Source organism: Heliangelus exortis, chromosome 3, assembly GCF_036169615.1.
Source record: "Heliangelus exortis chromosome 3, bHelExo1.hap1, whole genome shotgun sequence".
NCBI classification, from domain to species: domain Eukaryota; kingdom Metazoa; phylum Chordata; class Aves; order Apodiformes; family Trochilidae; genus Heliangelus; species Heliangelus exortis.
This window is the reverse complement of record NC_092424.1, coordinates 40,765,585-40,780,611: the sequence shown is the minus strand read 5'-3', so window position 1 is coordinate 40,780,611 and position 15,027 is coordinate 40,765,585. Positions and strand designations below refer to the sequence as shown.

The 15,027-nt window shown below is 39.5% G+C and overlaps 1 protein-coding gene across 4 annotated transcripts in view; it reads left to right on the top strand.

Moving 5' to 3' along the window:
* PLCB1 (phospholipase C beta 1) overlaps positions 1-15,027 on the top strand; it is a 401,022-nt gene that overhangs the window by 243,755 nt on the left and 142,240 nt on the right. For all 4 annotated transcript variants that reach the window (XM_071740286.1, XM_071740289.1, XM_071740290.1 and 1 more), the window contains exons 5-9: positions 3,199-3,278; positions 6,984-7,037; positions 7,593-7,668; positions 13,241-13,341; positions 14,790-14,956. In XM_071740286.1, the coding sequence (XP_071596387.1) occupies positions 3,199-3,278; positions 6,984-7,037; positions 7,593-7,668; positions 13,241-13,341; positions 14,790-14,956 (478 nt within the window). The remainder of the gene's footprint in view (positions 1-3,198; positions 3,279-6,983; positions 7,038-7,592; positions 7,669-13,240; positions 13,342-14,789; positions 14,957-15,027) is intronic.

Here is a 15,027-nt window from a genome sequence, read left to right as displayed (position 1 = left end):
AAGCACAGAACAACTAAATGACTTGATATTAAAGTTCACAGAAACGGTGCAAATAGGAATTAGCATAGTAAGACACAGCCAAGAGAAAATTGAGTTTAGGGAGCTCTTAATGTGATGGATGTGACTTGCTTGGAGTTGAACATCAGAAGGTTGGTGCTTTGGCTACCAAACGGGATCAGAGGCTTCCAGTCTGCAAACAGTTTGTTGGCACTAGTACAATCCTATTTCAAAATATCCAGATTTATATTTTCCTCTTGTATTGCATCTGTACAGGAGCCTGCAAGCTACCGTGGTGATTCAGAAGCCGTTATAACCTTTCCACAGTAGGCTGTTTTCTTTCTACACAAACCAGCTTTCTACCCCGCTGAGCTCTCTCCCCGAGCGCTGCCTTCTGGCATCACCGCTGCTGGGAAGGACGGCTGCCGAGTGCATCCTGCACGGAGTTAGAGGATGGGCTTTACTCTGCACCATGCAGCAAAACCACAGAAACAGAGCCATTTGGTAGCTAAAACAGCAAGGTGCATTTTGGCTCACAGCTTGATGCCAGCCCATCAAAGTCAGTCTAAAGCATCTCCTTTATTTCTTTGGGTTTGTGCACTCTGCTATTGTTTCCCCTCCCGCTGAGGGCTCAGACCAGCGGCTGGAAAACTGATGTGACCCTTGGCATGTTTACTGGTCTTGTTTTTTTGGGCTACTGCTGTGTGGTGGCTGGAATAAAGACCCTAAATGGGAGAGATAATGAGCAAGTGTTGCTTGTGATTTGTTTACCTGGCACCTGCATCATTAGAAGTGGCTCCTCGGACAGGTATTTCTTAGAATATTTAGCAAGAGCCATGTGATCACTCTGAAGTGCCAGGAAAAGCTAGCAAAGGAACATGGCAAGACTGTTTACAGAAATAATGCTTGTGACAGGCACATAATAAGCAAGTTCCCTTTACACTCCTGTCAACAAGGACTCAAACAAAGAGAAGGAAGAGCTGGGGTGAGGAATACTTTTGAAGTGCCCTATTTCTGTTTTTTGCAAAACACATTTTAATCTCAGAAGAACCAGTGAGATCAAATCCAAGTCTATCAAGATGTGCTAAAATCCAATGTCTTTTCAATTTCTAAATAATATTTTCTGTTGCCATTAATCTTTGCAGCCATTAGCATCTCAGGGAGAAGTTTTAACAGCTATTATTAGTGCCTAAAGAAAGCAGTGTTTACAAGATGAGTCTATTTTGAGCCTGGAAAAATGACTTGCCAAGAAGAAAAAAAAATGTTGCACTTAATATGCTTTCTGTTCCAAGAGACAAAGCAAAGCAGTGGTGTCACTAACGAAACCAACTTCTCTTGTTCTTTGTCACTCCCCTGTTTATTTCAAATAACACCTAAGAAGGAAAAAAACAAGTAAAGAAAAAAAAAGAAAAAAAAGGAAGGAGTCATGCAAGGTGGAGGGGAGGACTACCTCAGCAATTGTGGTTTGCATTCAGAACAGGTCTGTGTTTGAGGGAAGAAGGTTTTCCTGCCAGAAGTACCAGTAACAGGAGGTGTGTTGTGTCAGCTGCTTGGAGGTGTGTAGCAGAAAGATGTCAAAGGCCCATCTAACAGTAGGCATATAGGTAGCCCTAGCTCTTCCTTTTGGGAATCGGCTGTGTGAGACTGGTTTCAGCAACAAGATCTGATAACTTGAAGGAACAAATCTTAGCACATTATAAAACAGAAAAAAAATAATAACTGCTGAGCCTCGCAAACCGGTAACATAGTTGTTCAGAAACTTGAGGCTTTAGGTAAAATGAGCTTGTGAGCTCCAAAGTGTCATAGCAACATTTGTTTCACTGGATGTATATGACACTTTCCACCATTATCAATTTTTATGAGAATGAAATCACACGCTTTTTTTTTTTTTTTTTTTCATATTTTGCCTCAAGAAAAAGAAGAATTAGGAAGAGGGAATACTTCCAAAGAGTGTGTGTTTGGGAGGGTGTGTGGTGATGGGAATTTTGGATCTGGACTGGTATGAAAGGAAACTCAACTTTAGTTTCAAAAACAACTCAAAAACGTCATCAAGTAAAAAAAAAGAAAAACCAAAACAGCCAGCACATGCAAAGGTGTTGTTTATTTTCATTCCTTTCTTTTGAAGAAGTGAGACAAAACTAATCCAAAACTGCAGATGTGATTAAAAGCAGTAATTCTAATTAAAGATTACAATTAAGTACTAAGTTGGGAAGGAAAAATGAACTTACATTTTCAATGAAGAGCTGCAAGAGAAACCTGCAAGGGAGGAGAGCAAGTGAGAACCTGAATTTAAGATTGTAATCATGGATCAGCCTTGCTGGTAACGCAGGAAAGGATGGGGTTCTAAGTGGAGCAACATGAGCAGAAACAGAGAAAAATAAGTCAGGAAAATAAAGGGAGGAAAAGTCAGGGAGAGCCATAGGAAGGGCAGTGCCTGCAGGCATGGACAGGAGGTGCCCTGTGAGCAGCTGGAGGACATTTTTCCCTATGTCAGAGTAGCAAGAGGGAAAAATAAGTCGGTGAGGGATAGGACCACAGTCTAAAGATGTATAGTTGGGGGAAAAGGAGCTTCTCTGATTGGAATTGTGTCTTCTTCTCAGTGTACCTGAATACTTAAAATTTGTTCCTGTGTATTTTTTCTGGTTTGTTTTTTTCATTTGTGTTTCATATCTTGGCAGAGAGGATCTAAGCTAGAGCAGGTACTTACAGTTCTGAATTTGGTATTCACCAAAGATAAGGTGACCTGTGAAGGGAGGGATGTGGAGGCTCACACAACACGAACATTCGAGCAAGAGACTTATTATGGTTCATAGCCCACCCTGTCAAGTCTGTCTTCAGATGGCTTTAAGCCAATTCTATCTTCATTATATGAGAATGGTAGTAAGGGGCTCCTTAGAGCAGTGTCCAACATGCAAGAAAATGTATTTTTCCGGGGCATTTATTTTGCTTTTTTTTTTTTTCCTAGAACATTGGAATAAGATATCTTTTTTAAAAAAATATTTCTACAGTGTTTTTTTTTTTTTTTTTTTGCAACATAGCAACATCGGGTCTTGCAGATGAGGAAGGAATCTGTAATTGGAAAAATCGAGTTCAGACTTTAATTAGTCACTTTTTACTGACGATATAATTTTCAAAAATATTTTGCATTGTGTAAATAAACATCTAAATGGAGACCCATTAAATCAAATTTTCTCTTTATAGGAATGGTCAGATGAAGTGTTCAGTCTGGCAACAAATTTGTTGGCACAGAACATGTCAAGGGACGCATTTCTGGAAAAAGCGTAAGTGGCCGTACTATTTAATGCTCTGGGTGTTGCTCTCTTCTTTGCGTCATTTTCCTCTTCTCTTGTTAGTCATTTTGTCATCTATTGTTTCTGCTTTGATGAGTTGTCACTTTTGTAAACACAGGCTGTCCTTTCTCATGGTTTAAAAAAGCCTGTTATCAAAACGTCACTTAAACAAAAGTCTTGTTAAGGTTCTTGCAAAGAACTGCGTTGTAGTAAAAAAAAAAAAACACAAACAAGAGAATGAAATGCCTTGTTTACCTTATATGCAAGAATAATGGCTTCAGATGTAGTCTGGAATAATCTGGGCTGACTTGCTTTTGATTTATTCTCCCTTATTTCTGTTACTGCTCAAAAAATGTGGAATGCAAGAGGTCCGTTTTCCTCAGTCTAACTGCTCTGATGTTCAAATGATTCAGAGGGAAGCTGTGAATCTGTACACTTAGATTGCTTTGCACAGATTCTGACTTGCTTTCAGTTAAGTAGAAAAAATGTTTCTGAGAACATTTGAGGTGTAAAAATAACACCTCTGAAAGGAAGGAGAGTTAAACCTGAGATTAGCAGTTATCAACTGGATGGTAAGTACATGTGCTGAAAGAGTTTTGTGTAAAAGATAGCATTGAGAACAGTATGGCAAAGCCTCCCATATAGTGATGGTAATGAACCTGGACCTTTTCAGGTTCTAAAAAGGAAGATGTACCCACCCCAGCCTATGAACTGGCTGGTTAAATTCAGTTTCATGTCTCCCCAAAACACTTTTTTATTTCTTCTCACAGACAGAGGGTCAGTCCAGCTAAATACTAAGCCAGGGCTTAGGTTCCTAAAACTTGTCTAAATTCAAGGAGCAAGTTAACGCACCCTTTATCTGGTCTTTCTGAGGCTGTACCTGCTTTATTTCCTTAGATGCACCCATATTTAGTTTAGAATGTTGCTGACTGCTTCACTCTTACCCCTTATACATATTAGTTAGTGTTCTCTGTGCTGCAGCTGCAACAGAAATTCTAATAACAGAAATTCTTGGAGAAACTTTGAAGGCTGGACATTGCAGGAACTACAGCTTTGTATGCAATAATGCTGTGCTGGGACAGCAATGGAATACTAGGCAAAGAAAATCCCAAATGGATAAAAACATTTAGCATTTCCTTTTGGCTCTGTGTGTAGGGAGTGGAAGAGCACCATGCTAACCCGAGCAGAGCCAGGTGAGAGAGCAAGAGCAGAGATTACTTCCTCCAGCTACACAGGGTGTAGATGAGTTGTGTTAGTGATTTGGTGTTACTATTTCCATGTTCCTTCCCACTCAAATCCCCAGTGACCAGCTGACTTTGCTGACAGGTATGGAATGAGAGTTATGGCTCTACCTAAGGGACTTGTTCCTCTTTTGAGTCTGGTATGAAAAAGTTATTACACAGCATAGTAAAATGTGTCTTATTTTTCAATGTATATTCAAGCAATTAAGTCACTGGACACATTATTTGGATTGAGTAGCAGCAAGCGTGGCATTCCTGTGTCTTTCTTTTTGCACTGATTAATAAATCTCTTGGGAATTGTAAGGTTTCCAGGGTCCTCTGCACAGGTGCTAAATCAGTCACTTAAGAAATCTGACTTTGAAGATGAACAATACTTCCCCATTATAATTACTGTACTAAGCAAAAGGTTTGTTGCAGTCCTATCAGAATCCTTTAGCTGAAATAGAAAACCAAATTGCATTACAGCATAATTAAGGTTGGTGTTTTTTTTTTCCTTTGTGGTATTAAGTCCCTTTCAGCTTTGGAAGTGCAATAATTAACAGCTTGAGCAGCTTTCCTGTGGTTTAGTGGATGAGAAAAATAGGGTTAATTTGGGAGGAGCTAGTACAAGCTTCCAGTTTGGTTAGAAAGTGCTCTGTTGTCATTGTGGTTTTGTGTTGGGGTGCAAAAATGGATGCTGGAGTACCCTAGTGCTGAAATACCAGTGCAGTAATGACTCTGCTGTGGAAACCTTGGGTCAGCATTAGGTCCAGAGTTTGTCATTCTTGAAATCAGCACTGCACTGCTGAAATGGTTCCATTCAGATGCTACCAATGGAAGCATCCCCTAGCAGGCTTTTTAACAGGAATACCATGCTTGGTTTTCTTAGACAGATGGATAATGGCTGCAGGGAAAAAAATCGTGTCTCACATGTAACAAAGAATTTGAGAGAAAAAAGGTTGCATGCGCTACTGGGGGTTGACTGTTCATGCAGACATTTTTAGTTTGCTTTTTGCTTTAACTGAAGTTCAGAATATTTTTCTTCCCCTTTTTCTTTCATTTCTAGCTTTCTTGGCTGTAAAGAAAAACATTAAATGAGACCAGAATGTACTCAAAAGTTTTAAGAATTAAAAGGGAAAATAAAAGAAACTTTTTTTATTAACCGCTGGAAATTTTTCTTTTTAATCTAGCTCAGTGCTGAGACATGGGGTAGAGGGGACAATATTTTTGTTTGGTCATACAGTAGTACAAGAGATTTCATTTTCCAAAAGATGTCTGTCAGGAGATAAAGGTTTGTGAAAATGTTCCTAATTGCTAGGAAGCACATACTTCGGCTTTGAAGTGGTTGCTAATGGCATTTTTGGTTGGGAAGAAAAGGATGTTTATTAGAACCATGCAGTTCCTTTTTTCTTTTGGTAGGCCTGTGGGTAAAGTGGAGAAGTTTAAAAACTTCACAAAAATTCATAAACAAAACAGTCCTCTGAAATGCTTAAATATTGCCACATTTTCCACCAGATCATATTACTGCAAAACTCATTTTTAGTTTTAATTGTATGCAAGTATAAAAGACAGAGCCCTCAAAAAGTTGTGCTCTTCACAGGTTGTTGCTGGTAGACATTTTTGCTGGTTACCTGTCACCCTCATATGATGTAAGGATCATGAGGAAGCATCTTATTAAAGCTGCTGGGTGACTCCTTTTTCAGTAGGCTTTGAATCTCCAGAACATTGAAAGATTTGAACAAAGCAAGATACATCCTCATCCTGCTGCCCTAATGAGAATGCAAGAGAATTCACAAGGCTTGAGATGCTGGGATGCTTTAAGTGCTTGGTTTGTAAGCTGGGTAATTGGCCACCTCTAAACAGTTTCAGCATGTAATTTTTATTTTGCTTCACACTGGTAATGTCTCAGGCTTGCCCAGGGTTGCTAAGCATACTGACATGCTTGCTGGTGCAGAGGCATTTCATTTGCCAGTGGTTTATCTTTCCAGCTGAGGGTGACAACATCTAGGGTCAAGTGGAGAAAACTTCACAGATGTGTGATGGGGAGGGCTTAGGGAGGCAAGGAGCTTGGTGTTCAATATCCAGGGGCAATTTCATCCCCTGGAAGAGGAGTTCACCTTCCACCTTTCCAATCAAGTTGTGTAGCCTGTGTGTCATAATTCAGTCTCGTGGAAGACTGGCACGCAGCTTGGGTATGAAGGAGCTTGTAGGGATGCTAAATTTATGTGTGAATGGTATTTGCAATGTCCTGTTGCCAGACAGACAGTGTTTGACACTACAAGTGCACTATTGTTGGTGCAAAAACTATTTGTGGATTAATAGTATCCCAACAGGTTTTTATACTGGACAAAAGAGGTGAGTGGACTTGGCACGTGATGAGAACAATGGCATTGAGCTATGAAGTTGGTGAAGATGTACTTGAAAATGCTGTAAAAAAACCAAAACAAAACCAAACAGGATGCTTTTCTCTTTATAGTTACACTAAACTGAAGCTGCAGGTGACTCCAGAAGGACGCATTCCTCTGAAGAAGTAAGTTTTATTTCCCTTCCTCACTATGTCTCCTCTGGCTCTTTAGTGTAAATAAGTTTGGTGTGATCCCTGTGTCTAGAATAATAATTAAATTTTCTCCTCTGTTTATAACAAATATTGCAGTAAAGAGTGACCAGTGATACTCAGGATGTCTCTTCAAGTAACTCTTTAGATGCAGATTGCCCTTGTGACCTTGAGCAAGACATTTAGCTTGTCTGCCTTTGATCATTCCACTTATATAAAATAAAAAGAAACCCATAGTTTCTTTACTTTAGAGGCATGTCACGAGGATAAATATATTCCAATTGCATATCACTGGGGCAATATAAAGGCAGTAATGATGTTGTTTTTTTTTTAACTACTATCTGCTGTTAACAGGAGCTTGCATGGGGTAGAGTTAAACTCATTGTAAACTTCTGTTACAGAGGAACCAGCAAATAGAAATAAATAGCTAAAGATACAATAGTCTGGGAAGTGATATTCAGTCTTTAAGCTGTATGGGCCATCAAGGCATGTCTTTAAGCCAATTCTCTCTGGTTTGTCTTCATTTTGCAGCATATACCGCTTGTTTTCTGCTGACAGAAAACGGGTGGAGACTGCGTTAGAAGCTTGTAATCTTCCATCTTCCAGGGTAAGCATCTGAATTTATTCCTGGCCCTTACAAAGTGTTGCTTGTATTCAGTGGTGTTTACTCTCTGTTGATTTGAGGGCAATTTGTTCAAGGCTGATCATGCTGTGCTGGCTTTGCTTCTGGATAGGTCCTCAGCGGCAGGTCTGTCTTTCCCACACAGAAGTTCCTGATACCCATCTGCAAATCTGAGAACCTTTTATTTGAAATTGTGTAGGGACCAGGAGTACCTGGAAGAAATGTGAATATATTAAAGAAAAGTGCAGGAGGGGTTGTGTAACCTGTCCTGGAGAAATCCTTTGAGAGTATTTGAAGAATCAGTTACTGTTGCACAATTTTAAATAAACTATTTCAGAGCAGTTTTAGCTCAAGATGTAGCTATTGTTCCTTCTCACAAAAAAAAAAAAAAAAAAAAAAAAATAGATCTATAGCTTGAGGTGAGTGACAGTTTAAACTCACTGTACCTTCTAAAAGGTATATGGAGTGAACGTTGAAATGCTGTAGTGTCAAATCTGTCAATGCTGTAGGGGTGCAGCCATTGTATTCTGCTAATCCAGGAGCTTTTCTCAACCTGGAGCATTTGAAGGATGGTAACTCACCCTCAAGAAGGGGTTTTTTCAAGGGAATGAGCTTGAGCAAGTGATTCTCATTAATGCTGGGCTGAATTTGGAGATTATTCTCCAAAAAGCTTCTTGCTAGTTCCTACATTCAGAGGTCTGAGGTGGGGCACAACCAGTCTGTAGCAAACAAGAGCTTGCATCTCCTCATCTCTTGCTCTCGTAGAAAACTCTCTGCTGTTTGCTCAACATGTGCTTTGCCAGTGGTTTAATAGAACCAGTTCCTACAGCTCCAGAGGAGAAATGGAGCCAAACCTCAGATACCCCTTACCAGTGAGACTTTCCTTTACAGGTAGCTTAATTCTATGAAATTCCAAGGAATGTTTGTATAGAAGGCATAAGAGACAATAATAATGTTATCTTATTGTAAGGTTATGAGGTTAGCAACATGGAACGAATAATTTTTAAAATGGGATTTCATTGAACTGTAAGCAAACAAGATGTGAAAAAAACCCCATGAAATATTAATTTTTATATCAGTAATTTATTACTTCTCTTTACTGCATATCTCTGAAAAAAAAATCTAAACATCACTGGAGTCCTTGAAAGAAAATGCAACCTTTTTCTGCTGCTTACTTAAGTACAGATGATTTTACATGCACATAGCTGGATAATTGTTGCTGGGATACCATCTTGAAAATTATTCATAGTATAAAGTAGAGCTTTTCTTTGGCTGGGACAAAAGAGAAATACACTTAATGCAACAAAGGCAATGGTGTTGATCAGCTTGGAAAAAAAAATACTTTAGAAGCTAAGTGCTTAAGAAGCCTGAAACTGAATGTCATGGAAGTAATGGAGCAGAAAAACAGTTCTTCAGCTACAGTTCTTCTCCTTTGTGTTTCTGTTTATTTGAAAAATAAAATTCTTAGCTTCAACTTTCAGTTTTTCTGCCATGTTGTACTACAGCACAAACGGTGTTCCTGTAAAGCCTTGAAGAGCACTTGACTCCCAGCAGTGTGCAAGACAAGAATATCCAGCGTTCTTCCTCAGTAAAACCACACCATATGATTCAGAGAATTTATGAAAATCTCTCATGGCCATTGACAGCTTAGGCTTTTTGAGTTCTTTTTTTTATTCGTGCCTCTGAGGGTCTTCCCTCCAAGTTTCATAGAAAAACATATTTCTCATTACATAGGAATATATGGGGCTTATTGGCCATGAGCTTAACATGATGTTTTGCTGAACCTCTCAGAACCTGCAGATGCCTCTAAAACACAGAATGAAATTCAGAGTTATGGGTAAGAGGATCCCAAGTCAGTAGTTACCAATCTCTTCCTGATTCATAGCTTCAAGGTTGGGACAGTCCCTCATCTATCTTACATGATGATTTGAGCATAGGGCAGCCTCAGCAATGCTGCCAGGGGAGAGTATCTCACTGCGTGGGCTTGTCTGTGAATGCACAAACCTCAGCATCCTCTAGCCCCGCTCTTTAGGAAATTCCCTCTGTGTGCTTGCCAGCAGACCTTGTGGCACAATATGTGAGGATTGTATCTAGTGCAAAAAGAGGAAGAGTTCTCATTGGCTTGAGAACTGCCTTCATCTTGCAGTAGAAGAATAATACCAGAGAAGCTCCCCAGAAGTGCCAAAAATAAACTCTCAATTTTGTATTTAGGGACCTTAATAAGGGATGGAGTCACCTGAGCACTAAGCATTCCAGCCCTGATTCCCCTGAGCAGTTGAACATCTCTGCAGTGGGATGTCCTGTGGACTTCAAGTTAAGCACATTTTCAAAGCATGGGTTTATTTATTTATGTTTTTCTAGGTCAGATCTGACATGTGTAGAGTCTTGCAGGACTAAACCCCATGTGATACGATTTTCAGCAGCATTCCTCATCCAGCAGATCTGAAAGCAGAGGAATGTTTGAATAAATGTTGAAATGAAGTTGCAAAACATACCACTGAGTTTTTGAATTTGGCATCTGATTCTCTTATGATTTTTTTTAATCTTGGCTACTTCTTGTTGGATTTTTTTTTTTTGTTTTGTTTTGAATTTAGTCAAAGGTACCCTAAATAGAAACTGAAGAGCTTTATTTAGTTGTCTGTGTGGCTGTGAAGTCTGGTTTCTGCCTTCCAGATAACAGACATTCACAATGCTTGATTGTTAACTTAAAATGAAACAACCAGCTATTGAGTCTTGCCTGTACAAATAGCTTGAATTAGCTATTGTGGTGCTGCATTTGTAACAGACTGGATACAGACATTATAAAAGCAGGCAGGTTACCAGAGAAATCATAAATCAACAGTGCTTGAAATTAGTAAAGTCTTTATCACAGAATAAAACTGAATACCAATATTCAGCAAAGCTGTAAATGGGGGATGCTCTCATGTGGTATAAAAAGTTTGTGATGTTGCCTCAAAGTGATGGGTTGGTCTCAAAAAAGAGATGGGCACATAAGGTGTGTGGGTGGTTCCACATAAATGGGGATGGCTCTGACCAGGCTGAGGGAAGGGGCAGTGTATTTTAATCCCTTTCTTTGGGCAGGCTTTTGAAATCCAAATACAGTTGTCTGAGAATGCGCCTGGGATGGCAAATGCTTGCAGCAAGGCTTCCATCTCCTGTCTAGATCTGTGCTTATGTAGCCCACTGATGATGTCACCAGTAGGAAATAATTATTGAAAGGTTCTTTACTTGTGCCTGAAGTCTTGTTTTTGTTTTCCTCTTCGGGGTTACATGTTGGGAAACAGGCAAATTTCCTAATTGGAACCAAGTGGTAAATAAAAGCTGGGATCTTGGGTTATTGGAAAAACATACATTTTGTTCAGTGTTGAGTACCTTCAAGTCCCCTGTAAAGGAAGAAATATATTAGGTCAATGGGAGACTGTAATTCTGTGGTAATTACAGAATCAACATCTGAAATGCCCTTAGGAGGGAGAAGTGCTGGCTGAGAAGCGGTGTCCTGCTGAATAGGGATTATAGGTGGAGGCAACAAGGAGAGGAAGATGCCAGCTTTGACAAGAAAATTCACAAGCTTTATGAATCTCAACCTTTAGGAAATCACAAGTATCTGTGGTGCTTCTCTCTATCGAAAGCACCACAGCACAAGTTCATCGAAGTGTAGTAAGTGCAGTTTCACATAGTAGTTCTGTGTGTCACTGAAAGGAGCTATTTCCATCCTTCAGCTTCAGGTTCCAAACTTCTCCATCCACCCTTGTTCTGGATTTAGCAGTTGTGCCATTGATGACTTACCTGGGTCAGAGAGCTGATCCAATGATAAAGTGCACAGGGTTGTTTTGGATGGGTAAGTAGTTTTGAACCAGTTTACCATGCAGCCACTCACAATGTCTGCCATTAAAAAAAAAAAAGAAAGGTGCAAGGGACTAATGGCCGAGTTCAGACCGTTGAGGCCTGGAGATGGATGCTCAGGTGGAGCAGGGAAATGGCCCAGCCCAGTCTGAGGGTGAGCTGGGTCAAGTTAAGTCCGTGCTTGTGGACAGAAACAGTGAATGATGGTCATAACACAAAACATTCTCCGGCCTCTCCAGGTTTCACAGGTGAAAGGAAAGATAAAGTTATGCCTGTGGTATTTATTTTTTTAAACCTAAAGCAGGAAAAATATGGAAAAGTTTCCTTCCATCTAACAAAGGCTTGAATTGACGCTTCCGGTTCCCTTGGCAACGGTGTTAAGCTGGCAGAATAAATAAAAGCAACAATTTCCTCTATCAGCAGCTTTCTTCTGAGGTGACCGAGTTCCACAGTGTTCAAAAGCAAACAGCTTTGTTTCCAAGTTACAATTTTCCTCCTCCAGTTCATCAGATTTAGGCATTATTTTGGAGCCACGGAGAGGCATCACATGGGCCCATGGTGCTCCCAGGCCACATGTCATGGTTTTTGATAAAGTTGGCTTGCATGGAGGAAACTAAAAAAATTGATTTTTAATAGATACATTTTACTTTGGTTGAAGTTTCCTTTTTCTTGTTCCTTTGTAAGATTCCCTCTGCAAAAAACACAAGCTTCTGTGCCATTTTCATTCTCAGTACTCTGTTGCAAAGGCAGAAGCCAATGAGCACACATACTGTTCTGTGCTGAAAAAAAACTTTGCATCTTCCTGGGGGTTCTCATTTCTTTCCAGCCCAACTCAAGAAGCAGTCCTTGCTGTCTTCTGCAAAAATCTGGAGCTTGAAGGCAGCATGTGCCAGTGAACTCTTGAGATTAATCCAAAGTACTGTTTTCCTTATCCATTCCAGTAATTCTCTCAAGTTAAAAGCAATAATTCTAGTTTTTTCAGAGAAGAGCTAGAAGGCTTAATGGGAGTGGTGAAAGTGCCACCTAGAAGCAGGATTAAGTGTAAATTGTTCTAAATTTTTAAAAATATAAGAAAAAAAAATGCTGGTATCTCTTCTGTAAGAGAACATTCTTGTAAAAGAAATCTGATTGCCAAATGCATTACACTGACCCTGGTTTTCAGAACCAAGATGTATGGAAAAGCACTGCATGAGCCTTGCCCAGTATCACAGTACCTTGAGCATGTATCTTCAGGAAGGGAAAGGAAATGTTGCTGCTGTCAGAAGACAAGAATATTAATAATAATGCCTCAGTGACCCAGTTTGTTCCTCGGTTCTATGGACACTTTGGCAAGATGAGGGACATACTCATCCTCTGTAATGCATCCATTTTGCTTGATGAAGCAGAGTGGCTGGGTGCCCTACTGGGATTGAGCTCCAAGGCTTCACTGGCATTGTGATATCTACTTATGCTATAGATACAGGGGCTAGGGGTGGAAATGGCCTTTTTCCTTCACAGGTGTTCAGAGAAAGAGATAACTTTGCCTTATGGAAACTAAGATGGTTAATTTATTTCTAAAAAAAATGTACTCTTTAAGCTGCTCTTTTTTCCAGGAGAATTTATTCTGCAACATCTTCTCTAGAAACAGAGAGAACCGCAATAATGAGTGATCTGTGTATGAAGAGCATATAAAAGTGCTGTATCATTCTTTCAATGTATTTTCCCTGTTTTGTAGAATGATTCCATCCCTCAAGATGACTTCACCCCAGATGTGTATAGGGTGTTCTTAAACAACCTCTGCCCTCGGCCTGAGATCGACCACATCTTTTCTGAGTTGTAAGAAAGGACACTCGTTTATTTATTTATTTTCCTCTTCACTAATTTTTGTGCTGGGGATAGCAAAGTAGGTTATTTAGACTACAGTGCCATGCAGTGATTGCCAATAACAGATTTCAGTGTCTGGTAGGGCTGTTATTTAACCTTGGATTAAGGGTTCCTTCTCTCTCAGGCTTTTGCCTCCATTTTTAATGGCCAGAGTTTTAATATGTTTCTAGAGAAGCAGAGCTGCTGGGTCTTGTTTTTCTGAATGGATTAGGATAAACCAGGCTTCCATGAAAGTGAAGGAAGAAGAGTAATAAGAAATTATAGCATGCGATAGGCGTGAGAATGTGTATAATTGCCCCAAAAAGCTTAACTAGGAGTTGCAAAAACTGCAGTAACTTCTAGGATTTTTGCATCTTGAATTTGCACCATGAAGTTAAATCTGCAGCCCACTAAAACTGATTTTATACATTCAGTTAAAAGCTACATAATTCATGTTGATTCTCACCCTTGGAGCAAGTCATTGTACTTCCCACTTTCAGCAGAGCCAGATCAGTGGAGTTGGAAGGTGAAGCAATATAAAAGTGAAGTATTTTTGAAAATACATCCCAAGACCACCAAAGCAATTACCGAATGTATCTTTGTATCCTTAAAACACGGTTGTGCACACATACTCCTTTTGTGCTTATTTTCTCTAAGATTGAGGTTTCAGAGGAGCTTAGCCTTGACCTAGTTTACTGCCATTGAACCTGCAGGTAGACTTCCCATTGCTGTCTCAGGGAGCAGAAATAGGCCAGTCCTGAGTGCTGTATGAGTGCTGCATGTGCCCTGAGCACATCACCTGGCATGGAGGTTTCCTGGATCTCCATCTGGGTACAAACTGTACCCAAGCTCTATTCTCTTTACTCACTCTCGAAATAGTCATCTTTTCACTTGCTTTGCAGAGCCCCTAGCATTTTTTAGCAGGGTTATAAAAAAAAAATTTAAAAACTGCAAGCAAATACCAGAATAACGAAGAAATGAGTGCTGTTATTCAGCAGTAAAACCAACTAGTTGGGCCAGGAATACGAGCAGAGTGTTTGTGGCAACTTCAGTTTTGAATTCCATGTCATTTTCTCATCTTTTTTTTTACATTACTTGGTTCCAAGAATTTAGAGCAGTGAAAAGCTTCTAGCATTGCTCTAACTCTTCCCATTGATGTCAGTAATGCTGAATGCTTTTAAAAATCATATTATTAGATATGAGATGTTGGATGTATGATGAATATTTGTCGTTGCATGCTGGTAAAGGAAATAAGTCCAGCAACACAGTGGGACAGTATTGTTGTTGTACAATATTTTGAATCTTGTTTCAGTTTCCTTAGAAAATCACAAAACATTGAACAAAATTTCAAGGAAATGTAATCCTTTTGTGGGTTTTTTGTGTATTCTAATGGCTTTGGTGTTGCTTTATTTTTTCTCTAGTGGTGCCAAGAGCAAACCATACCTTACTGTTGATCAGATGATGGAATTTATAAATTTTAAGCAACGTGATCCACGATTAAATGAAATCCTTTATCCACCATTAAAACAAGAACAAGTTCAACAACTCATTGAAAAATATGAACCCAACAGTAATCTAGCAAAGAAAGGTCAGTGTTTTTTATATTCTTGCTGTACTCAGTTTCTAATTTGAAATAATGATGGAGTTATCCTACAGTGT